Source organism: Cryptococcus neoformans, chromosome 7, assembly GCF_000149385.1.
Source record: "Cryptococcus neoformans var. neoformans B-3501A chromosome 7, whole genome shotgun sequence".
Taxonomy (NCBI): Eukaryota; Fungi; Basidiomycota; class Tremellomycetes; order Tremellales; family Cryptococcaceae; genus Cryptococcus; species Cryptococcus deneoformans.
This window is the reverse complement of record NC_009183.1, coordinates 324,326-348,992: the sequence shown is the minus strand read 5'-3', so window position 1 is coordinate 348,992 and position 24,667 is coordinate 324,326. Positions and strand designations below refer to the sequence as shown.

The 24,667-nt window shown below is 49.2% G+C and overlaps 9 protein-coding genes across 9 annotated transcripts; 5 read left to right on the top strand and 4 right to left on the bottom strand.

Moving 5' to 3' along the window:
* Nucleotides 1-451: 451 nt before the first annotated feature.
* Nucleotides 452-2,683, top strand: CNBG1170 (hypothetical protein; the record flags this gene model as incomplete). Its single annotated transcript, XM_769378.1, has 8 exons — nt 452-1,115; nt 1,168-1,499; nt 1,553-1,665; nt 1,708-1,831; nt 1,883-2,173; nt 2,226-2,257; nt 2,311-2,400; nt 2,467-2,683. The coding sequence occupies 8 exons, from the start codon at nt 452-454 to the stop codon at nt 2,681-2,683; spliced, it is 1,863 nt and encodes a 620-aa protein (XP_774471.1).
* Nucleotides 2,684-3,520: 837 nt separating this feature from the next.
* CNBG1160 (hypothetical protein) lies at nt 3,521-5,445 on the top strand (the record flags this gene model as incomplete). The annotated part of the gene is made up of 3 exons (XM_769377.1): nt 3,521-3,579; nt 3,659-4,679; nt 4,732-5,445. The coding sequence occupies 3 exons, from the start codon at nt 3,521-3,523 to the stop codon at nt 5,443-5,445; spliced, it is 1,794 nt and encodes a 597-aa protein (XP_774470.1).
* Nucleotides 5,446-6,703: 1,258 nt separating this feature from the next.
* CNBG1150 (hypothetical protein) lies at nt 6,704-7,975 on the top strand (the record flags this gene model as incomplete). The annotated part of the gene is made up of 1 exon (XM_769376.1): nt 6,704-7,975. One exon carries the CDS (start codon nt 6,704-6,706, stop codon nt 7,973-7,975), a length of 1,272 nt encoding a protein of 423 aa, XP_774469.1.
* Nucleotides 7,976-8,256: 281 nt separating this feature from the next.
* On the bottom strand, nt 8,257-9,621 carry CNBG1140 (hypothetical protein; the record flags this gene model as incomplete). Its single annotated transcript, XM_769375.1, has 4 exons — nt 8,257-8,900; nt 8,954-9,139; nt 9,199-9,288; nt 9,366-9,621. 4 exons carry the CDS (start codon nt 9,619-9,621, stop codon nt 8,257-8,259), a joined length of 1,176 nt encoding a protein of 391 aa, XP_774468.1.
* A 502-nt stretch (nt 9,622-10,123) lies between these two features.
* CNBG1130 (hypothetical protein) lies at nt 10,124-16,851 on the top strand (the record flags this gene model as incomplete). The annotated part of the gene is made up of 13 exons (XM_769374.1): nt 10,124-10,687; nt 10,737-10,987; nt 11,037-11,113; nt 11,163-13,760; nt 13,815-13,997; nt 14,051-14,221; nt 14,422-15,713; nt 15,764-15,955; nt 16,036-16,095; nt 16,145-16,208; nt 16,265-16,466; nt 16,516-16,669; nt 16,723-16,851. 13 exons carry the CDS (start codon nt 10,124-10,126, stop codon nt 16,849-16,851), a joined length of 5,937 nt encoding a protein of 1,978 aa, XP_774467.1.
* Nucleotides 16,852-17,130: 279 nt separating this feature from the next.
* Nucleotides 17,131-18,649, bottom strand: CNBG1120 (hypothetical protein; the record flags this gene model as incomplete). Its single annotated transcript, XM_769373.1, has 4 exons — nt 17,131-17,686; nt 17,744-18,078; nt 18,128-18,170; nt 18,225-18,649. 4 exons carry the CDS (start codon nt 18,647-18,649, stop codon nt 17,131-17,133), a joined length of 1,359 nt encoding a protein of 452 aa, XP_774466.1.
* A 209-nt stretch (nt 18,650-18,858) lies between these two features.
* CNBG1110 (hypothetical protein) lies at nt 18,859-20,899 on the top strand (the record flags this gene model as incomplete). Its single annotated transcript, XM_769372.1, has 4 exons — nt 18,859-18,945; nt 18,998-19,875; nt 19,926-20,452; nt 20,529-20,899. The coding sequence occupies 4 exons, from the start codon at nt 18,859-18,861 to the stop codon at nt 20,897-20,899; spliced, it is 1,863 nt and encodes a 620-aa protein (XP_774465.1).
* A 579-nt stretch (nt 20,900-21,478) lies between these two features.
* Nucleotides 21,479-22,327, bottom strand: CNBG1100 (hypothetical protein; the record flags this gene model as incomplete). The annotated part of the gene is made up of 5 exons (XM_769371.1): nt 21,479-21,632; nt 21,689-21,779; nt 21,829-21,917; nt 21,983-22,205; nt 22,276-22,327. 5 exons carry the CDS (start codon nt 22,325-22,327, stop codon nt 21,479-21,481), a joined length of 609 nt encoding a protein of 202 aa, XP_774464.1.
* Nucleotides 22,328-22,892: 565 nt separating this feature from the next.
* Nucleotides 22,893-24,163, bottom strand: CNBG1090 (hypothetical protein; the record flags this gene model as incomplete). Its single annotated transcript, XM_769370.1, has 4 exons — nt 22,893-23,311; nt 23,526-23,567; nt 23,618-23,702; nt 23,756-24,163. The coding sequence occupies 4 exons, from the start codon at nt 24,161-24,163 to the stop codon at nt 22,893-22,895; spliced, it is 954 nt and encodes a 317-aa protein (XP_774463.1).
* Between the last annotated feature and the right edge of the window lie 504 nt (nt 24,164-24,667).

Sequence of the window (24,667 nt, the reverse complement as noted above, 5' to 3'; positions counted from 1 at the left end):
AGGGATTGAAATGAGCTTTTTTTTGTCCCGATCTCAGTTGGTGACCAGTGAAACCTCGCGACTAATAAATAAAAAACCAAAGCTGACGAGGTAGTCACCAGTCATTCAGTTACTCTGTTATGACGTGACGTCGTTACTCTCGATCTTCATCTCGATCTCCACCTTGCAAGCTTTTCAGGCTTTTTACTCATCGTTCACTATATAATACGATACCACACTTGACATTTCTTCGGTATGTATAAAACTCAGTCGCGAGTACTTCCTTCTGCTTTTGCAACAAACACGTCTGCATTTGTTGCCAAGTATTCATATCAGCATTAAGTACATGAGGTTCTTGTCGCTCTTTCGACCACCACCATTATCCGCAATCACGACAGAAGCAACTCTTCGGAGACAATATCCGTCTTACTTGCCAAAATCAATCCCGACATTATCTCATATTGAAACAAGTATGCCTCCCAGAAGAAGTGCACGTAAAGCACTGCAACCCTCTTCAACCGACATGGCGCCTTTCGCCACCTCTCCCAGAAGTCTAGAGCAAAGTCTTGCTCCGTCCCCGCCTTCGAAACCACCCAAAGCGACTTTACTGGCGGTAGCAATGGCCATGGATGAAGAGAATCTTACACCTCCGTCAGCTTCCGATGTAGAGGACGACCAGGTCAGCAAGGTAGTGATGAACGGTGCTGCAGACCGAGCGTCGATCAAGCGTAAGAGGGGCTCAAAAATGGCTGTAGAAGAAGGAGGGAAGGTGGAGATTGGGGAAATTAGTTCAACAAAAGGGAGAAAAAGAGGCCGAAAGTCTAACGCTGAACTTGCTGCTGCCAAGGAAGAAGCTGAAAGTGAGGAAGAACTTGATTTCAGGGAAGACATGGCAATACCCGCGAAAGGGAAGAAAAATGGACAAAGAATCACAGTTGAGTCAACAGCCACAGCAAAAAATGGAGAACAAGAAAGAACAAAGAAAAAAGCGGTAAAGAAATCACGAATAGCCAAAGACGAACCGCAATACGACGATGAAGGCAATGAGATCGTGAAACGTAAACGAAAGCCTAGGGAGTACCCCAAAAAGGTATATGAAATTCCGGATGTTGAGCGGAAGACGACGACATTCAGAGGTAGGCGTTTCATAGCTTGGCTTAGTGAATGTTCAGTGCTAATTCTTTACAGGACGCCTTGGATACGCCTGTTTGAATACCGTGTTACGTGCCAACAAGCCTGAAAGTATATTTTGTTCGAGAACTTGTCGAATCGCCAGTATAGAGGAAGAGGGGATTGAATTACCTAAAGGGCTCGGGCTAATGAACGTTCGAGACCTCAAGACATTAATCCAATGGAATGAAGACAACAAGATCCGTTTCATGCGGATGTCTTCTGAAATGTTTCCTTTCGCGTCTCACGCCAAGTATGGATACTCTCTCGATTTTGCGGATGCAGAGTTGAAAGAAGCAGGAGATTTAGCAAAAAAATACCGGCATAGATTGACTATGCATCCAGGTCAGGTGAGTCTAGTTAAATCACAAACAGCAGGGACATGCAAGGCTGATTAGAGCAGTTTACGCAATTAGGGTCACCGAAAAAGGCGGTAGTAGATGCGTCAATTAGAGAGCTAGAATATCACTGTGAAATTATGGACAGGATGGGACTTGGGCCTGATGGTGTGATGATGTAAGTAGCACAAATCGCAGCCAAGAAACCCCTGCTGATAAGGATCAGCATCCATATGGGGGGTGTTTACGGGGATAAAGAAAGCACTTTGGCAAGATTCAAAGAAAATTACACCACCCTTACGAGCGACCAGGTGAAGGCAAGGCTTGTCCTGGAGAATGACGAAGTAAGTATACAGGTTTAAAACCCTATGGGCAAGGGTCTGACAGTAACGTAGATTTGCTACAACGTCGATGATCTTCTACCAGTTTGTACTGAGCTTGACATCCCCATCATCTTTGATTATCATCACGACGCCTTGAACCCTTCCGCCGGCCCTCCCGCAGAGCTTATCCCGAAGATTGCAGAGGTCTGGAACAAGAAGGGCATCAAGATGAAGCAACATCTATCAGAGCCTAGACCAGGGGCGGAGAGCATAATGGAGAGGAGGGCGCATGCTGATCGATGTCAGACGTTGCCAGCGGAGTTGCCGGATGATGTCGATTTAATGATTGAGGCCAAAGACAAAGTGCGTGGTATCCCCACCTCATGGTAAATTCATTGGCTGATAGTGAACATAGGAGCAAGCAGTATTCGAGCTGTACCGAATCTAGTAGGTACAATTCTAGCACGGTTGGGCATGAGAAGCTGATCATAACTTGACAGCGGCCTGGAAGATGTTATCCATGACAACCTGCGCCCTCCCGATCCCAATCCCAGCATGCAGACCAAGGGCCGGAAGAGCAATCTCAAGAAGTAGGTTGCCTACCTATCATATTCTTATTTCCATCTCAGGAGACTGATTGCAGCATTGACCAACAGGAAGACCAAAGAAACAGTGGATGTCGACTCTCAAGCTGAACCGGTCCAGTTGTCTGATATCGAAAAGGAGGGCGACGGAGGGATGGGCGATGAGGGTATCAAGAAAAACGGACAGGTTGTGGAGATAGATGATGTGGGCATAGAGGTAGACGTGGATGAGACGAAGAAGATGCCCAAGGAGAAAGGAAGAGTGAAGAAAAAAGCGGTGGCAGAATAGCCATTTTTATATGCATCTTTGCCCTCGACGCACGGACCTTCCGTCGTTGACACGCGAGTCGTGCGGATATGTCTGTATTTATGGCACAGTAACGGTAGACTTATATTGATTGGCGATTGGGGCATCGGGCATCTTGTTGTCTTCAGATTTTCATACAAGCAAAGAAGCAAAGACGCAAAGGCGAGAGACGACAAAAATGGATGATTTTCGCTACAAGAACGAAGGCTTCAACCGACGCAAAGAAGACGTCGCTTCTAGCTTCGAATAAATGTAACAAATCAAATTGAAAGGCGCGAAACACCAGAAGTCTGTGATGGTATGCATGCACGCCTGCCGGGCTTGCTACGTATGAGTTGCCCCTGCTGCGCGTCAGCCAACAAATATCATACGTAGACACAGCATTGGAGCTGGGAATAGGTTTCATCATCCATTCCTTTATTAGTAGTCACCATTAGAGTTCAGAATAATGCCTTATATTATAACGTTCCCATACACAAAGTAACTCTGAATCCCCGCCGTTGTCATTCCAGTTCTTTCATGATTCATGTGCCATATTTGCATATTGCGCGTTCCATCGGGATTGTGAGACTATACAGTAGAAAGTGTCCTGATCTAAATTAGTATGCCTTCGTTGCTGGCCGGGCATTCGTCCGTCGCCGGCTGCTGCGGAGGAGCGGAATTGCAGTTCTTTGTTCTTATTTTAATACTTTTCTGTGATCACGTGACAGAGTAAACAACTCCAAGCAGCCGTCAACAAGTGTAATTACTTCCGTCCAAATAAACATAAACATCTCCCATCTTCTCCTTCTTTCTCACAGAACACAAACATTCCCCAGTATGGAGGCTCACAGAGCGGCACATCCTGAGAGCATCGGCGTCTCTCGCCCTCGCTATCCGTAAGCCTTCTTCTGTAAACCTTCCGCATCGCCCAGCTTATCATTGATATCCTTTTGTTCATGTTCCCATGTGCAATAGTGGCATACCTCTGCTACGAATGAAGCCACCTTCGCCGCAAAGGAAGAATAGCTGGGATCTGCACTCCAGCGGAAGTCTCTCCTCTTCTCGTGCCTCTACTCCCCCCTCAGCATCCTCCTTTCATGCGCCTGACCCAGGTGTAGAAGGTATCCCTGATGGTCCTCGTCCTCTCACTCGACCGCAAGCACCTCTAGCCTTCCTTATGGGCCAGGCTATCCTCAGTTCATCCCGAGGTGGCTTGTCGCTCGGCCACATATATAGATGGATTGAAACTGCCTATCCTTTCTTCGCTGCCGATACTGCGGGATGGCGCAATTCGGTCAGACACACATTGTCCACAAACAAGGTGTTTGAAAAGACAGATCGCACCACAGACTACCCATCAGGAAAAGGGGGTATTTGGACAATCAAGAAGGGCGAAGAGTGGCGCTGGGACGGAGTGGAGACCTTTACCAGGACATTTCAGGCTGATTCAGAAAGGGTAAAGTCCAGAAATAGGACTCCGTCACAGACAAGCGAGACATCCACGTCCTCAGCGGCGGTAATAGAGCCCCATAGTGGCCCCGAACCTGGCACTGAAGGTATCCCAGAAGGTCCACGTCCTCTTGCACGTCCTCAAGCACCATTGGCATTCCTCATGGGTCAAGCCATCCTTAGCTCTTCCTTTGGCGGTCTATCTTTAGAGCACATCTATCGCTGGATTGAGACTGCTTATCCATTTTTCGCCACCGATACAGCTGGATGGCGAAACTCTGTAAGACATACCCTATCTATACACAAGATGTTCGCCAAGGTTGAAAGGACCGACAAATACCCTCGAGGGAAGGGATGCATCTGGACGATTGTTAAGGGCGAAGAATGTCATTGGGGAGAAAATGAGACGTTTACCAAGAATTTCCCACCGGGGCACCCACATTATGCCTTATGTCGACAGACTGTTTGGGATAAGGAACGAAAAGGAGAAGGAAAGAAGGGGGGAAAGAGAAAGAAGAGATTATCGGATGAGGACAGCGAGCTTAACGTGAGTGGTTTACTTGTCATGTTACGCACGTTGCTGACAAAGTGGTCCCTAGTCGGTCCCCGAAAGTGGCCGTATGGCCCTTATTGAATCAATTAGCCCCAAGGTGCGAAGCGCGCATCCCCTCAGTAACGTCCCTCTCCCCACAGATGTCCCATCTGTCACGAGCATGCACGAGAAACGGCCGTCACTCCCTCCTTTACGCAGTTTCTCGGGTCCTACACTGCCGCCACTTTCTTCTTTCAATCTCCAATCCGACTCTAGCTTTAAAGGTGTTCACCGGCGCTCCGAGTCGCTTCATTCTCTTCACTCTCGTAAATACTCATCCGAATTTGAACTTCCACCAATTAAGCGCTTCCGCGTAAGCGAAACCCTTCCTTCTATCGATTCACCCGCTTTTTCGGCATCCCATGATATCAGACCCACCCTTCCTCCAATCCGCGATCACCTTGCTCGAGAGCAGACATCTGCCTCCGGATCGGTTGCGTCCCCACCACCTTACCTCCCTCCCATTCCTTTTGGCGCAAATGTCGCTTCGCTTTATGAACGTACCTCTCTCTACCCTCAAAAGCAGATATCCTATGAACGATACTCTAGCTCTTTGGATGATGACACTCCAAACGATGTGTACCAATATAACAAATTTGATGCAGCTTTTGGAAAGGCGAATGAGAGAATGCAAGTGGTAGAGGTTGACGGAATAGGGGAAGTTAGGGAAGACATGGGACGAAGGAAGCCTTGGAATGGGTTCAGATTTTGGGTACCTTGAGTCGTTGTTGTGCTGTGTCCGGCACTTGATTTTTATCTTGTTTTCTTGTTGTGTCTTTTTGGTTTTCTTTCTCTTGTCACGGACATTTGTTCTTGTACGGTTTTAGATTTATATGCTTCATTGGCGGTGGTGACGACAGAAGAAGGAAAAGAAGAAAAAGCGGACAATCTGCGACACGAACAAGTATTATGAGCTGCTGTAAGGTCTTCATCGGCCAGACATTTATTACGATACACTTGTTGAATTCTGTAGAGGTTAACTTTGGTCTGGCTCTTATTATGATGGATCGTCATGCTCCCTGTAACTGCCATGCCATCATCACCACTCATGAGCGAAAGAAAAAGAAGATACATGCATCTCTATCAATCATTATCCCCTCCCTGATCCCCGGCCCGCTTCCTTGTTTTGTCCCAACATGTCTAGATCAATAATCAGAACTTGTTCCCTCCCACCTGCAACCAATGTCTATCGAAGATTATAGCGAGGCCAACAAAACTAATATTTGTGGGAAATAAACGAAGCGTCGGATGTCGGAGCAATCGAAATTCTCATTAGTTAAGTAAATTTGAAATGAGTTAATAAAAGCAAATTATTATTATTTTGTGCCGTTGCAGTCGCAGCTTTGATTTGATTACGTCTCGGGGGACTTCTGACATCGACCGCCGGTCATTTAATGCAATCTCGGCCTCTCAAACAACAAACGCGGCGGCGGCAAACAGCAGTCTTCTATTTTTATCTTTTCCTCCGTTCTTCTTGTTATCATCATTATTTGAAAGCTTCATTCATTCCTTACTTTTGTCTGTCATCGAAGACGCCATCAATCTGACCATGCAAGTCGGATTTACAGCAACTCGCCCCTTGCCTCTTTTCTACGTTCTTTATTTGGTCTTTGCGCAGTTCCTCTTATCCGCCAACAAAGAACAACTAACTTCCATCACAACAGTTCTTCATTACAGACGGCGGATAACACTTTTCCGCCATCGAATCAACGGGTATAAAATCGATTCATTTCTTTCTCATTCATTGCAACGTCTCAAACGTGTCTATCTGTCAGCCTTATTTTCAAACCAAGGAAAGCTTTTCACTTTCTCATCACAGCATCGAAATACATAGGATCATACTGCACTTCAACAAAATGGTCCACTCCTTGTCTTACCGCATAAGCTATCCTTCTCGATTTCACGATGACTCCAGTTGTCTCCAGGTAAGTAGTAACTCCTGAGGAGGGGTTGACGACGAATGACCACTAGCTGACATGATGAAATTCAAGGCTGATCCTACATGGTCTTCTCCATCTTTGGCAACATGGAGTCGTTCCAAACCCCCACAGATCGAGTTCACTACTCTTATTCCCCTCAGAGAAGTCCAGCATTTCATTTTGGATGAGCTCGCCCGGATCAAGCCGGTCACGGTTATGTGCATCTCGAAATATCAATATCATCGTATCCTCCCTGATCTGTATAGGACGTTCATTATCCCTTGGGATAAACCTGAAAAAGCACTCTACGGCACTCGTCCAATAACCTGTACTAAACGTTTAGCGCTTTCATACGTCCAAACGCTTTACGTCGGCGCCGATCCACGCGAAAACAGAGTCCCACTTCCTATCAACAGAGGGTGGTGGGCAGATCGTGGCCTCGTTGAATTCGTATGGGCCCTACTTAAGTTTTCTGCCTTCAACCGTCCTACCAAAACGAATGGGAAGAAAAGCTATTTACTTCCTCGATTGGAATCAATACACATTGCTTCTGCCGTTTGCGCCCAGAGGATCAACGAACTCGCACCCCACACAGCTACAAGTTACGATGATGGGACCCCTCTCCCGCCTATGGGAGACCAATCATATCTGCTCTGGAATTTATTCTTCCGGCTAACCCCCACCCCCTCTGCTTGTCGTATCTCGATACATGCACCTATCTCGTCCAAGGAACCGGAGTGGCCATCCAGCATAGACTCGATGACGTTTATCGGTCATCTCGCGGACCGGCGGCAGTTTTCCGTCCATTTCCATCAGCTTGATCAGGAGGGCCTTCGCGATCGGTATCTGGACAAACCACACAAAGTCATACGATTCAAAGTTTGCGGTAGACGCCATGCCGGCTTGGATAATTTGGTCTTACAAACAGCATTCAGAGATCATGTTTTCAACTTTTCACCGGACACTAGGTGGGATATTTTGGACTCGAGATTAGAAGGGCTCTTGAATGGCAGTTGGATACACGGTCATGGTAGAGTCATGTATCCCGACACGGAGGAGTGGGACTATCGAAAGAGATACCAGATCCGACTGTTCACTTATGGAGGCACAGTAAAGCAGAAGAAATACGATAACTACAAGGTGCCGGCATGGTTTGATTGGGATAATTTTCGAAGTTATATTGATAGAGTGCAAGCGGAGAAACAGAGGGAACAGATGGAAAGTGAAAGGGTGGCCAAGCAGCTTAGAAGGCTGGATGTGCTAGAGAGAATCAAATATGATCTTCAGTACAGGAGGAAATACATTACCGTAAAGAGGCGTTGTACATGGTAGATAATTTAGTTGTGATAATGGTTGCGGATCTCAACTTTCGGTATGTCGGTTGCCTTAGCGCTGTTTCGCTTCAATAACAGGCACCCGTTGCTCGCTGTCGTGTCATGCATGTACCTAGTTGTAAACTTGGGTCTGAAAATACGCGAGATTTTGAAGCGAAAGTATAGTTTGAATAGTTGTTTCTCCGTCTAGGGCAACAGTTTCAAAGAAACAAATATGCATAAACAGCTACAAAAAAGGGCATCAAAGATGATATACAACCACCTCTCACAAAGTTCCCCTCATGATACAGGGATCTTGACCGCTTGCCCTTGCACACCAGCTGAAGATGACCCAGGTACACCTCCACCACCAGGTACAGGCACCTGTACCGTCAGCCCCCCTACAGCAGGCCTGCTCCTCGCAGCGAGGGCTTGCACCAGCATCCTTCCCACATCGCTGAAATCGTTCGCTGAAGAACTTGATCGCCAAGTCGGCTGGAAAGGAGGTTTCTTGGCAGGACGTTGTTGTGGGCGGGGAGGGGCGGCGGGAGGGGGCACGCCTGGCGCAAGGGTGGGTTGAGGAGGGATATGACCGAGAGTTGAGATGTGATGCTTGCATCGTTCTCCGGCCATCCGTGTGAGTGCAATAAGCTCGCTAATCTCCCTCCTGCCTTCTTCGCCTTCGGCTAATACCTCGTCATCCTCAGTCTCACCCTTTTTCTTTTCCTTCTTCTTTTCGACCTTGTCCTTTTTGACGGGCTCTTTGAAGTTGGGGTTGTGCTCACGTTGCCAATCGAGGTAAAGTTCGTCATAAGGACGAGTGCGCCCCTGGACGGCGCGTTTGGCACCGACGGTATGGGTTTTGCAGGTCAGTGAACGAGCACAGGGGTGACCCTTGTCGTTTATGACACCACATTGTCTGTCATAGTTGATAGGATTATTGGCTTGGCGTGCGTTAGCATGTTGCTGTGATTAAGCCGAACTGAGAAAAATTTACCTCGTTGACGTTTACGCTCTGCGATTTCTAAACGCTCTCTTTCCTTTGCCTCTCGTTTCTCCGCGCGGATCTTGTCTTTTTGGAGCTTTTTGATCTCACTCTTCTTCAATCCCTTGTACTCTTCAGGGATAATCGATGAAGATGGAGAAGGCAGACGCGCGCGTTTGGAGGGCGAGATGGAGACGTCTAAGGTTGTGTCAATGAATTATTTAAGAGACTGTGAATGGGCAATGGGCAAGACTGACCCTCGGATGCACGCCTTTTTTTGGTGTCCATGATCTTTGCAGACTTCTTTGTCACAAGAGGTGCCCCGTCCAATACATGATTACACACCCCTTTTTTTCGAAATGTCAGTAACTGGACAGTGCAGGCGTAGATAACTGATGCCTGCGAGCTACAAAGCAATACTCACGTCGATGCTCTGCGGCAGCCCACTCCATCCCGACTTTTCCACACCTTCCACATTTTACCAAACCTCTTCCCTCTTCATTTCCGGCCAGCAGCGGATACGTGCCAAACATGTACATGTCTTTTTCCGGTAGGAAGTCTGCTGGCGGCCGGGGGGTCTCTCCTGCTTGAGACTGAGCATGTGGAGACGATGCTGGTGATGGAGAAGTTGAGAATGAGAATGGAGGTAGAGGAGAGCGTGGGTTGAGTTTAAGCGGCATGGTGGATGGCTACCTGATGGACCTTTTTGAGGTCGCGGTTAGAGACGGGAGATGAAGAGTGGCGGAATGCTGCAAAATGCACTTGGCCAGAATGTTGCCGCCAGACTTTTACGCCTCTTTCAGCCCTGAGTTAATGTGTAGGGATGTTCAGAGGAGCAGTCTGGCCTGGCGTGATTCGAGGATGGTTTGTGAATAGATTGAATAGAAATACTGTTCGTTAGTCGGATAGCGAGCGAGTAAACGAACAACCTGATTAGAAATATCGTGACCTCATCACTTGCGGAGTGTGTACTCAGAACTGACTTTTGTGCCCAGAATTGGCTTTTAAGTCTGGAATGCAACAAGATAATAGACATTTTTGCCGCATTCCATAAGCCAAATTTCAGGGTCATTTCAGGGAGCCAATGACGACGGCGGACCGGTGTATACACTCCGCCACGCTCGCTCCTCATTTATCTCTTTCTTTCTTCCTTTTCTTTCTTCCTTCTTTCCAACATCCGCAATGCAGTCGAACCAGTGGGGGCAATACCCCTACAGCCAGCAACAGCAGCCCTCATTCCTCAATTCCCAGCCAACAGGCTTCCCTGGGGCTGGTCTCCAGCCCATGCAGACCGGCTTCCCTCAGCAACAGCGTCCGCAACAGACAGGCATCGCAGGAGCTCAACCAGGCCAGAATTATGCCTTCCTCAACCAGCCTCCTTCGAGCAACTTCAGGGGGAATGGTATTGCCCCGCAGATGACCGGGTTTCCGGGCGGTACAGGCATGGTATCCCAGCAGACAGGAATGATGCCCCAACAGACTGGGTTCAATGCTTCCGCGAATGCTGGCAGGATGATGCCTCAACAAACTGGATTCCAAGGAGGTATGATGTCCCAACCAACAGGAATGATGTCGCAATCGACAGGGATGGGATTGACTCCGCAACAGACTGGTTGGCAAGGTGGTGCTGGCTTGATGTCGCAGCCCACCGGCATTGGCAGGTTGCAGGCTCAACCTACTGGTATGCCTCATGATCCAAGACTGCAAACTATGATGCAGAGCTTCATGCCTAGCAACATGTCACAGGTGAGTGAACTTTTGACGCGTCGTATTCGCATCGATTGACCCTTCCTAGCCATTTTCTTCGGGCGTTCCCCAGTTTGCCCAGTCGTCTCAGCCTCTGCAGCAGACTTTCCAGTCGCTTTTGCAAAATCCTTCCGTCAATACACCCAAGATCCCATGGACTCTCTCCCGTCAAGAGAAGAAGGATTATGACCAAATCTTCAGGGCTTGGGATACTAAGGGTGATGGATTCATTTCTGGTGATATGGCCAGGAACGTCTTTGGTCAGAGTGGTTTGAGTCAGGACGATCTCATGAAGATCTGGTAAGTCCTCGCGCGATTTGAAGACGAATCAAGTCTAATAACAATTTAGGAACCTTTCCGATGTTGACAACAGAGGCAAGCTCAACTTGCCTGAGTTCCACGTTGCGATGGGTCTTATTTACCGGGGTGAGTCTTGCATCTGCCCTACACACGTACATAAGCTAACCCTAAAAAGCCCTTAACGGCAATCAGATCCCTGATAAACTTCCTGAGGAGCTCGTCCCTGCCTCTATGCGAGACATTGACTCCACAGTCAACTTCATGAAAGACCTCCTCAAGCACGAGTCTATTTCTCGGCCGGGTACTGCCTCTCCTGCATACTCGACCCCTGCCAGTGCTTCTAAGGATGCTCTTCTTTACAAACACTCTGACGAAGTGCCTTCCACATACAAGCCGTCTTCCAGGCACCTCGATCGCAAGTCTGTGCGTTATGGCGGCGAAGATCCCGACGCCGGCTTGAAGGACATTCGACGAAAACTCGAAAACACCTCTTCCTTGCTCGAGAAGTCTGCTGAAAAATCTGCAGAGGACGAAGAGCTTGAAGAGGAGATTGAGACTTTGCAATACCGTGTGAAGCGTATCCAGGAGGATATTGAATATACTTCCAAGGGTCGTCGTACTGCTGAAAAGGACGAGGAACGCCGAAAACTTGAAAGAGAATTGCTTTATCTCATGCACGAAAAGCTTCCCGAGCTTGAGCGGAGGCAAGAGAGGAGAAGGGAAGAAAAGGCCATGGAGGAGCGTGCCGGTGTAAGAAGACGAGATGAGAGAAACAAGACTCATGGGAGATTTGATGATCGAGACAGAGACAGGGATGAGTATGAGAGGTACCGAGGGACATATGATAGGGAGAGGGACAGAAGTCGAGAGAGGGATAGGTATGACTATGACAGGGATCGACGAGACAGGTCGCGAGATAGGTCTCGTGACAGGTATGACAGGTATGACAAGTATGATCGCGACAGACGGGATGACCGCGATAGGTATGACCGACCTCGATCACCAACCGGCGTGCGCTCCCCACCCCCTGCACCTCCTCCCCCATCCGCCTCTGCTACCTCCAGCTCTGCCCCTCCACCTCCCCCAGCCCCGACATCCTCTTCCTCCGTCCCTTCTACAAAGAATATGACTCCTGAGGAGCGAAAAGCTTACATTCGTGAGCAGGCTCAACGACGTATCCAAGAGCGTCTCAAGGCTCTCGGTGTTTCTTCCGAGGATAAAGAGGAGGAAGTTGATACCAGCGTGCAGGACAGGTTGGAGAAGGAGAGGAAAGAAGCCGAAGAGAAGAGTAGAAGGGCAGAAGAAGCGCAAAAGGAAAGAGATGAAGCTAGGAAGAGGAGATTGGCAGAGGCTGGTGGTGCTGCTGCTGAGCCTAAGAGTGAGGAGAAACCCGCTGAACCCGCTGCGCCTTCTTTGAAGAGCGCCATGAAGAAGCCTGCCGCCCCTCCTCCTGCACCGACACCTCGAAGCAAGGCCGCTCCTGTGCCTCCACCTTCTCGTGCCCACCCTGCTCCCGCTCCCCCTGCCGCTCCAACTCCTCCCACCCCTCAGCCTCCTACGCCTAAACCCGACGAAGACGATCCTGAAGAGCTCGAGCTCCGACGTCGAGAGGAAGCCGCTGCCAAAGCCAAAGCCGAGCGTCGAGCGAGGTTGGAAGCTCTGCAGAAGGAAGAGGAAGAGGAACGAAGACAAGAAGAGGCTTTGCTGGCAGCTAGGAAGAATAGGAGTCTTGGGGCTAGTCCGGTTCCACCTGCGGCCGAGACACCCAAGGAGGAAGCAAGCTCATCTGCTGCTCCTTCCCCTGCACCTCCTGCACCTCCTGCCCCACCCGCCCCACCCGCGCCTCCTGCACCCCCCGCGGAATCTGCGCCTTCTTACAACCCTTTCCGAAAGCCCGGGGGTGCCCCTGGTGCTACTCCTTCTCCTGCTGCCCCTGCTGGCGGCTTCAATCCCTTCTTCAAACCTCCCGCCGCTGCCTCTGTTTCGCCCTCTCCTGCTGCCGAATCACCTGCACTGGCAGCTCCTCCCCCTCCTGCGCCTCCCCCACCACCAGCGGACCCCGCCTTCCAGCCTCCTCGAGGCCCCCGATCTCCTCCTAGCGAACCCGAATGGGAGGACATCGCGGAGAAGCAAGTCGACGAGTCTGATTCTTCCGACGACGAGTATACTACTTCTCGTGCTGGTCGTCAAGGCCTGGCTCAGGCTTTGTTCGGTAACATTATGGGTGGTTCATCTCCTTCTACTTCCCGTCCAGGTTCCGCGGCCCCTCAAGCGCCAAAGGAGCCCCCCAAAGCACTTGCCAATGTTGGCGGTGGAAACCCCGAGCAAGGAAGGGGTGCATTGTTGTCCGCTATTCAGGGTGGTGCCAGGTTGAAAAAGGCTCAAACCGTCGACAAATCTGGACCTCCCGATATCGGCAGGGTTATTGGTGACGCCGCGCCTCCTTCTCACATCCGGGAAACTCCCCGAGAATACGCGCCACCATCTCCTCCCGCCGCTGCTCCTGGTCCTGTGGAAGAGCGAGCTCCTTCCCCCGCGCCACCTTCGGAGGACTCGTTCATCAGTGGTAATCCCAACCGTCAGTCTATTGACTGGTACGCTGGTCTCGCTGCCGATGCCTCCCACCCGGCTGCCAGCGTGGGCGAGACATCCATGCTTGAACCTCCTCAGGAGGAGGAAGAAGAGAAAGGGCAACATGGATATGAGCAGATTGAGAAGCCGCGTGTCCAAATCGAGGGTGAAGACGATTTGAACGAGTTTGACTTCGCTACCAGTAAGTTGCGATAGTGTTTGGACCCTTATTATCTCTATTGACGAAAGAGCACAGCCATTCGAGTGCGAGCACTCTACGAATTCGTTGGTACCCGAGACGTGGACCTTAGTTTCAAGGAGGATGTGGTGATTGAGGCTCACCCTGCAAAGGATGAGTCCAGTCCCTGGTGGTATGGCACCGTGGTGAAAGATGGCAGCAAGGGTTGGTTCCCCAAGAACTATGTCGAACACATCCAGGGTGCGTTTTCATGCTTCTGATAAACGGATGGGCACCCACTAACTGATTTATAGCTGTCCGCGCGAAAGCGCTTTACTCCTACGCCGCTGGCGATCCAGACCAACTGCCCTTCGCTGAAGGGGACATCCTCGAAGTCGTCGACCGATCCGAAAATGACTGGTGGAAGGTTGAAAACACTGGCATCATCTTCCTTGTGCCTGCTGCATACTTAGAGATTATCGATGGTTAGTCACTTTTCCTCTTATACCCCCACTCCTCAAAAGATCGCTCGTTTACCGTTGTGGTTTGACGCAGGCTGAAACTGTGTTTCTTATTTTTCTTTTCATGCTTGATCATTATACCAAAAACACCAAAACGTCAAAAAAAATCTCTACTTTGGAATGCGACTTTATGCACGAATTTATGGGTCTGATCGGTAATATAGCTAACGAAACTTCAAGAGGCCTGTCTACTCAAGTTGCAACAGACGAGAATTTGGGCATCAGTCCTGAACCAGCGGCTCCTACTGACATTGAAGCGCAATCAATGTCCACGATTCCGGAAGTCACCAGCGCCATGGAACAGCTCAAGCTACCAGCTGAAGGGTATCTGGAAGCAGAAATCTCGGATTCGCTGCAATCCACTGAGGATTCACGTAGACTGAGCGCCCACAGTATCCCACCCCCGCTTCGCACCCGTCCTAGAGCCATTTCAACGCTCTCAATAGCAAGCACGGCCATGTCGCATACGCCCTCGTTCATCACTGACAATGAAGAGGATGAAGGGGAATCTTCGTCCGATGACTCGATACTCAGCTTTTGGTCTTCTGATGAGTCTAGTTCTGAATCTGAAGACGAGACTGAACCTGAAGAGGAGCCGCCTGCAGATGATAAGCTGGCCAAAATCGAGAAGCCCAGGAAGGAACGCCGTGCGGCGCCCAAACCTCCTAAGAAGGAAATCGACGCTGAAAAAGAAGTTGAGCGTAAAAAACGTGAAGAACAACGCCAGGCTATTCTTGCTGCCACGGGTCTTCAACTCAAGCGTGAGCCATCCGGAGCGCCTGCGCAAAGACTTGGGCGAGTTGCATCCAGAAGAAGACCAGCGCCCAATGTCCCAGGCAGAAAGAGAAGACACGCCCCAGCAGTGCCCGAAGGTAAGAGCAAAAAGCTACCTAGCCCTCCATCGAAAGAAATTCAGTCAGACAGATTGGAGACGGGAGATGCATACGCTCGGTACGAGGCATTCCTCGCTCAGTCTGCTCAGGTTCAATCCCAACCTCTACCTCGACCTGAGGCAGTCCGAACCGAGTCTCGACCGCCATCCCAAGTCCTCTCTCCCCAACATACTGGGCCTACAGCGGGAGCTGCTTTGTCTCCTGCATCAACCACAACTTCTCTTCCCATTTCCACCTTGTCACTCGGCAAGGAAACAGGCGGAAAAATCACCGGCTTCCTCAAGAGTATGATGACACCACATGGACACGAACCTAAACGACCATCCATTAGCGGTCCTACGATTACGAGGGTAGACGAACCTCCTGCCTCTCCGGCCCCTGGATCAGGTATTTTCAGCTCAGGTGAAGAATTAGATGCCGGGTTTGGTAAGACTTGGTCTAGTCTGGTAGAACCGAGTGTTTTAGAAACGATGGATAAGAGGGAGAGAAAGAGGCAAGAAGCGATTTTTGAATTCGTCGCTACTGAGATTGGTTATAACAGAGATTTGCAATTGATTGTGGAGGTAAGAATCACTATCTTATCTATCTTGCAATGCTCATCTCCTTCTCACAGGTGTTTTACACCTCTCTTTTGCCTCTGCTGGACGAGAAAGCTCTTACTGTCATCTTTGCCAACATTGAAGACATCCTTTTGTTCAATACTGGATTTCTCAGTGCTTTGGAAGAGAGGCAGAAAGCAGCAAGGCTGTATATCGACAGGATCGGTGATGTGTTGGGTTTTCTCAATGAAGCTGGAGTGTATATGGTGCGCTGAGCTTTAACCATGTTTCTCAGGTAACCATTAGCTGACAGGAATCGTAGACTTACTGTGTGAACCAACACCAGGCTATCAAGCTTCTACAGAGCCTTAGGGAGGAGAAACCTGAACTGGATGTTCATCTGAAGGTTAGCGCTTTTACATACTACGAATATGAGGCATATTGACTCTCCATAGCACATCCAAGCGACCAACAGCTCTATCCGAGGCCTCGATCTCTCTCATTACCTCCTCATACCGAGTAAGTAACATATACAGTTTTATTACTTCTTCATTAATCATGACTCTCATTTTCAGTGCAACGAATAACGCGTTACCCTCTTCTTATCAAGCAAATCATTGCCTACACTCCTTACGACTCTTCCGATTTACCCTCTCTCCAATCGGCATTGCATGCAGTTGAAAGGATTGTATCTAGGATCAACGAGAGCGTGAGGGAAGCGGAAGGGCAAGAACGATTGAGAGTACTGAGCGAGAATCTGTGGATTGGAGGTGAAGGGTGAGTCCTTGATACCCCTGTTAGAGAAAGGAAGTTGACGCATATTTAGACGACTTGATTTAACGGCTCCAACGGCGTTCCTCGGCCCTAGAAAGCTTATCAAAGAGGGACCTGTATCCAAGGCCAAGTCAGGTAGGAAGCTCAGTATGGTTCTGTGTAACGATATCCTCGTCCTTCTCGAGGATAAAAGTCTTTATCGCATGGTATGTTTTCTCGCTGAGCGCTCGAGGATGAATGGCTGATGGTAACCGTTTAGCCATTGGCATTGCATGAGGTTGAAGTGCGACAGACGAGAGATTCGATGGGCTTCGCGTTGAAGGCGGATCAGCGAAGGGGAGGGGATACTATTGCCCTCAAGTGCGTACTGCTATTTCCCAACGACTGAATGAAGCTGACGGGGGGGGCTTCGTAGGGCTGCAAGTGCAAATGATGCGAAAGACTGGATGCAGAAGATTGATAAAGCGAGAAAAAGGGTCCTGGCGACTAGTAGTGAGTTGTTAACCTCCTTAGGATGAGGCGTTTGCTGACTTCAGTGTCCGTAGGATGATTGGACCGAGGGATGACACGGACTCAAAGATAGATATGGACGATCTTGTTTTCGTATACATACAAGAATAATTTACAACCGACGAATGATGCAAAGACTGATTATGATATCCAATGATTACCAATCGACATTTTCGGTCTTTATGACAGGCTCTGCCCCGATATCCGTGGGGCCATCTACCTGATCCAAGACCTCTAACACTTCATCAGGTCGTCTCATCCCTGGTTCCTTAATCATCTGCTCCACCTCGACCGAATTCTCTGGTTCCTCATCTTTGATTTTCTCTAATCCTCCCTCATATCCAATCTCAACCTTGGCCTCACTCTTAACTCCCTTCGCTTGACCCCACCGCCACTGCCCGATAGCAAGTTCATCCTCCTCTTCCTTGAAGCTATACGTCACCTCTTTTCTGCCCTTGGCATTCGCCCCTTTTACTCGACTTGGGCATATCTCCTTTTGGCCTAACAGACAGATATCGCACCTAGGCCCAACTGGGAGACAGATCACTTGACCAAAACCGACCATCAAGGGGTTGATAGGTTTATGTAAATGGGGGGGAAGCCATGATTGAAGGTTGAGTCGGGTTTGTTCTGGGGTGGATGTAGGTGGACGGTGCCATTTGAGGCGATTTGTGATGCGATGAACGTGGACGTCAACTCCGATTCCAGCATTACTTTTTATTTTATGTCAGTTGAGAGGTATAGATGAAGGATAACGAAAGATTACATACATATCCCAAGCGCATTGCAGGGCCAAGAAAGCCATTTTAGGCCCTACGCCCTTCAACTTGCACAAACCTTCGACCGTCTTTGGCACGTCTCCTTTCTCATCTCCTTCTTGTTCCAAAAGTGTCTTTGCAGCCTCTTGGATGTATTCTGCCTTTCGTCGCCAGAATCCAACCTTGTTGATACATTCCTGGATGGTTTCCAAGGGTGCAGCGGCCAGAGAGGCGGCAGAAAGACCACCTGGCAGAGAGGTGTGAAGAGAGGTGACGGCTGCTGAGGTCACAGCATCTTTTGTTTGAGAGGAGAGCATGAGAGATATGAGGATGTGGAAACGAAAAGTCTTATGCTCGGATTAGCACCGACATGAGGCTTTAACTGAAAATAAATACCTTTGGATCTCCTTCGGTATTGGTTCTCGGCCGTTCGCAGCCCCTAAACAAAGCTATCAGTATATGCGTTCGGCACGAGAGGTCGCGAATCGCTTACATATCATCAACAGGAGCGACAATACCCCGTCTCATCTTTTCAATCAATCGGTACTGTTCTTCCCATTTTGCAGGGGCCGCATGAGGCTTTGCAAGCGCTACCTGTGGCAATGGTTTTTTTGCCGGAGACTTTATTGGGCTTGCCTTTGTTTCAATTTCTTCCTCCTTGACAACATCATCTATCCTTGGACGCTTCCTAGGGGAAGGTATCGAGCCCTTGTATTCGTACTTGGCGATGTTTAATTTGTTCTTCTTGACGGGCGATGCCAATTCTTCCACTGTAGCACTCGATCTGGTCGGTCGACGGAGGGAACTATACGTAAGCTTGGAGCTTGGCGGCTCTGCCTTGACTGCATCTGTTGGGATAATAGAGACCTTCTGGTTGAGTGCTAACTTTGTTGAGCGGAGATTTGGCCTTCTCGACATTATTCTGATGTTTGAAGAGGTAATGTTGTCTTGATGATTGGTCTTCTTGATTGTCGCCTTATCGATCGGCATCTTCCAGGTCACGTGATTCTCACGCTAACGGCGGGGATGGCCGCTCCATTTGAAAATTCAAGAAGTTGAGAACAGTGAGATTCTTGTTATTGTCGAAAGCAATTCTCAATAAAACATCATCTACTTTAAACACCACAATGGCATCTGCATTCAGCTTGCTCACAGCAGGAGGAGCAAAGTTTGACAAGAACAGGTTCAAGGACGACTTCCAGCTCTTCGAAGCGGTGCGTTGCCTTCCTTTGCCTCTCGGGATATCGACTAACGTGGCTGTTGCAGAAGAAGCGTAAGGATCGTAAGGGTAAGAGCAAGCAGATAGACGCCCTGGCCGCAGGATCAGCCCTTCCCAGCTCGTTAGATTTCTTTGGAGACCACCCCCACCCTCAGCACAAGCCAGAGCCAGAGCCGGAATCCGAGTCCGAGTCAGACTTTGAATCCGACTCTGGTTCCTCCTCAACATCTATACCTGCACCTCCTCCTCAAAAGATTACCCTGACCGGATCCGAACCACTTCCCAAATCCCTTCACACCAATCTGCCATCATTGGTCAATCATGAATCCCATTCACTTACTTCTGCCGAAGGAGGACCTCTTCTGTCTGCTCTCTCTCGAGCAAACATTCACTCTCTTTGGGGTGTACAGTGTGCTGTCGGAGGATGCCTGTTGGAAGACAGAGATACCCTGTGTGTCGCTCCCACCGGTTCTGGAAAGACATTGTCTTATGTGCTTCCCACCATCGTCAAGCTGCGTGAGCCCGCAAGGAAACTCAAAGGCACCGAAGAAGGCAAAGGTGTGAGGGCATTAGTTGTGGTACCCACGCACGATTTGGCAGTTCAGATCCAGGGTGTCATCAAGGCGGTAACTATGGGTAGGCATTGGAGGTCCATGGTTCTTACAAAGGCTACCGAGAAGGCGGTTTGGGAAAGTGCTCCAGGGGAAGCTGTCAAGACGGGCGAGGATGGTGACAGTGAGATGAAGGATGGAGAGGACAGTGGAGACGAAGAAGAAGACGAAGACGACAATGAGTCTACTGGCTCTGTGGACGAGTTTGCGCCCAAGGTCTCTGGCAACCCCGAAGGATTAGGTATCGACGTGCTCGTCGCTACACCAGAGCGTCTTCACCACCTCATCGATTCTCGACGAATCTCTCTTGCTCGGTAAGTTGTCGTTACTCATCTTCGTGGGGGTAATCATTAATATGCTTTAGAACCAAATATGTTATCCTCGACGAGTCGGATCGTCTTCTTTCATCCGATTTCCTCCCCCAAGTCGAACCCATCCTCTCAGCGTGCTCCAACCCTGCCGTCCAAAAGTGCTTCCTGTCCGCCACCATGCCTGCAGGCGCTGAATCCCTCGCCAAAAAATGGCTAAAGGATGGTGGTGTTCGTGTGGTTGTCGGCGTGAAAGACTCTGCAGTCACCACTGTCGACCAGTCCCTTCTCTACACAGGCTCCGAATCGGGTAAACTCCTCGCCCTTCGAAACCTCATTTCCTCCGGTCAACTTCCATACCCCTCACTTATCTTTGTGCAATCTATCGACCGAGCAGAAGAGCTTTACAAGACGTTGGTGTTGGATGGGATTAAGGTGGATGCTGTGCATGGTGGCAAGGCAAAGACGAAGAGAGATGAGGCTATCAAGGACTTTAGGGTGGGCGCGGTTTGGATGCTGGTCGTCACGGAAGTTTTGGCGCGAGGAATGGACTTTCGAGGTGTCAAGGTTGTCATCAACTATGGTACGTCACGCCTCTTTTTCCCCCACAGAACCCACTTGAACATCATCTAATGCCCAAACCTTCAACTTTTCTGTAGACTTCCCCCAGACTGTCCCGAGTTATATCCACCGAATAGGTCGTACCGGTCGAGCGGGTCGTCCAGGAAAAGCCATAACATTCTTCAACATTGAAGACGGACCTTACCTCCGTACCATCGCCAATGTCCTCCGCTCTTCTGGGTGCCCAGTTCCAGAGTATATGCTGGATATGAAGAAGCCTACCAAGAATGAGAAGAAGAAGCTCGCCAAGGCCCCACCGAAGAGGAAGGCTGTTGGTGGAGGTGGAAGAGACTTGAATAGGGAAGCAGGGAAGAAGAAGAAGCAGATGGTTGAGGCTAGTAAGAAGAGGAAGATGTTGGAAAGGAAAGGGAAGGGTGGAAACGAGGAGAAGAATGACGATGAGGAATAGGCCTGTTTTATGATTTGTGCATGTAACGTCTTTAGACATTATTTACATTTGGACCAGTCACAAGCGAGTATAAAATATGACTTTTCTGGCGTTTTGCGTCATTCTTTGTTGGAGGCCCGAAGTGATTTGAACCAAGCTTTATCTCCACAAAGACCTCCCTCCAAGGATCTTTTGATCCCTATCGTGGCTCTCCTGGACTTCCGCTACCGCTTTAAATGAATTTCATGAACGGAGAATAGTATAAGGAGGAGGTGTGTCAAACTTAACAACCCGACGGCCTTCCAAATGAAGTGCTTGAAACGTATTACGTAAGTTGCTTATGACGCAAGTCGTGCCTTTCCAAGCTGTTGTAAGATAAATGATTGCCTTACAAAACGCCTTTTGCTTTCTCTTTTGAAAAAGAACATTCGATGTTAGAAAAGAAGACTCCTTTGAAACATTAAACGAACGTGATTCATCTCGAGATTAATCAGTATATAATGTCCTCGGGGACACGACTTTGAAAGTCCATTATAGGATAACCAGTCCTCGCTGATGTATTGTCACAGCGGCTTCTGAAGAAAGCTGGCCCAAACCATTTTAGAGAGTGATACCCATTCCGATTACTATGGGCAGAAATACCATCCCGCCTTGAAGGATGTTGCCAATGGCGCGAGTGTCAAGTGTGTAACTACCAGAGCTTGAGGCTGTGGTCGCGCTAGCTTGGGCGGTGGCGAATGGGTTTGTGGTTAACCTGGTTTAGCGATATCAGCATGTGCGCAGACAGAACCCAAGAAAACTCCCACGCACGAGGAAGAAGTAGATGTCCTGCTGTTTGGGATGAAGACCGAAGAGGAAGAAGTGGTAGTGGTGGAAGAAGCAGTCGTAGTAGAGTTCGTCACTAGGAAACCCCATTAGTTTCTCTTTGATGGTTATCTTCCTATACGAACCTTCGCCGTCAGCAATCTCAAACGTTTCAGAGGTTGCAAAGACCTGAGCTTCATTCGTGGTATTCACAAAGGTGACCATATAATCTTGCCTGCAGCCTCATCTAGTAAGCCTTCCACAACTCAACCATACAAAGCTATTCCGCCAAGCACTTACCCGGAAGGGACTCGACCCAGAAGAATCTTTACAAACTGTGCAGTCGCATTGGTGCTATCGGCGATCGTATGATTCCCCGAAAGCAAACTCTGATCGGCGTTGGACAAGAAAGTCCTGAAGAGATAAGTATCTGTTTGCGGGTCGGAGATTGTCCAGTTGAGCGAGACAGTGTTGTTCTTGTACCAGACAGAGTCCGTAGTAGGGTAGAGGATAGTGATGGCAGCTGCACAAGGGTCACATGACAAGTCAGCACGACTGCTCAAGGCGGGAGATGTGAAGGAAGGGTTGCGGACCCTGAGCGGTGGCAACAAAGGCGAGGGCGAGAGTGGTGAAGCGGGCAAGCATGGTGAGTATGGTTTTGGGCGATGCTGGATATTATACGATGCTATATACGTGAGAAATGGAAAGAGGACAAGGACAAAGTGTGCGGGAAGAAATGTGAGAACTTGGTTATGTACAGCCTGCCATCTGGCGCACAGCACGGGTGCACGGGGCATGAGCTTGTTTCCCGCAAAGAGGGAATTCACACGTACATACATCGCTCTTGGCATATTTGTTGCTTACGCAGATGGGGTTAATTCAGGCTGCAATGTATTCGTCGCTCCATGGTGCAGTCACAGGCCATGCAGCACAGTGACAGCGTATGAAATATGTTGGCGGAAATGGCGGAAAGCCAAGTAAGAGAAGAGATCCAGAAATGGCCAAAGCTATTCACGACGCGTCGACGCGCCTTTTGGCGAACGAACCACACCAAGCATAATGGCCATTCGAGTTCCTCATCCAAATCATCCGTGACCAGCTAGGTTGGCAACAAAGAACGGGTGTTGCAAGAGAAAGACAACTGATACATGCAAGTGATGCTGCTCGTAATCGCATTATAATGTACAACCAAAAAGTCATGATATTACTGTTATTCTTCGTCCATCTTCTCATCACCGTCGCTCGTAATCGCCTCCTCGTCTGCACCTTCCTCGCGCAGTTCATTAAGATAAGACTTATCCGCCTCATCCTCAGCACCCATCGTACTCCGTCTAGCGGATTTTCTTGTGCCTTGGGCATTAGACACGACTGAACGAAGCTCCTCCTTTTCAGATGTTGGTGCATCCGCCTTCATCTTGGCGGCTGAAGCCCCCTTGGCGTGTGTATTGGAAGGCTTCTTGACAATAGCGTTAGGAAATGCGGGGTTCGTAGATGGTACTAAAGGAGGAAGATCCTCATCGTTGAGGTGGGATGAAGCGGGGGCGTCCTCGTCAAGATTTTCTTCCGCGACAACCTTCCGTTTCCGTTTTTCTATAGCTTCTGAAAGAGGCATTGGTGTGGGGATCACGTCTGCCAAATTCTTCCGTCAGTATCCTGTTTCAAGCGACCACAAGACAGACGGGATAGAAGGAAGGAGATCAGAGAGAAGATTACAAATCTTAGCCGACGTGACAATAGGTGCCGGCTCAGTCGGAACAACTGGAATGATGTTTTTTCATCCTAATGCGAGATGTCTCGCGGAAAAAGGGATGGGATGGGAAGAAGATCATGAAAGTATTCTCACCTTTTAAAAAGTCAAACTCTTCAGAACGAGCCACCACGTTGGCTATTGAGGATTTCAGTGAGCGAATTAGTGGCTAATGTCATCCAACCTACCCATATCCCGGTAATTTATTAATTTTCGCTTCTCTAACCTCGCCTTGGTATATCCTTCCTCCATAAAGTGTTTAATGAAATATTCCTGCGACCGGATCAATTTCCTTTCAAGTCTAGCGCCAAACGCGTTAAACTTACAGCTGCAACAGAAACCATGAAAACAGCCTCGCTACTCATGATATCAATATCCCTATCAGCTTTAACAATCTTCTTGACTCGGGCGGCGGGGAACATGGTCGTGCCAGGCTGCTTTTCGGCAAGCGACTGGCGCTGCTTGATGATCCTCTTGCGAGCTGGTTTTTTAGCACCGGAACCTGAAAAGGACGCGTCGTCAGCGCGTATTCCACCTTTTTCAGAACTGTGAAAAGATGCCTCGTCATATGCAGATGAAAAAAGACTCGTACCTTCCCCAGCGTCCACATCCTCTTCATCCTGCTCCTCCTCCGACTCGGCACCGCCTGCCTGTGGACTGCCGGGCCGAAAAGACATGCCCTCTTCAAAAGACGGCTGCTCCACGGCGGGAGATGATTCGTATTCTACTTGCATAGCAGATGCGTTTCGGGAAAAGAGGAGAAGGGAAAAGAGCAGGATGGGAAGAAAAGAAACGAAAGATGGAAGAAACGGAGAAAGTGGAAACAAGGTCGACGCGAGCGCTGGCAGGGATTTGAAAGGGGGAGTTTATATCGCCGACAGTCAGCTTCGGATGTGGCCATTCGTCGGTTTGGTTCCCCGGCCAGGCAATCTCCACCTTTTTATCTATTTATTCCAATGTAAGAAGAAGAAGCATATGAAACGCCGTCTCGCAGCTTGTCCCAGGCAAACAACCAGACCAATCGACATTAATGACTGATTTGCAAAGATTTGTTCACTTGTAACGGTTTGGTCTTGAGATTTGTCTCGCAGTATTTTAGATGAAGAACTGGCGGAGAAAATCGCAAGAAGATAAAGCCAGCAAATTCAGTGTTCCAACTGTCCGTTGCAACCAGGTAGACTTTTCTCGCCCTTCCTTCTTGTCCTGGGACGCTGGGGGAACTGCTGTCCTCAGTAAAC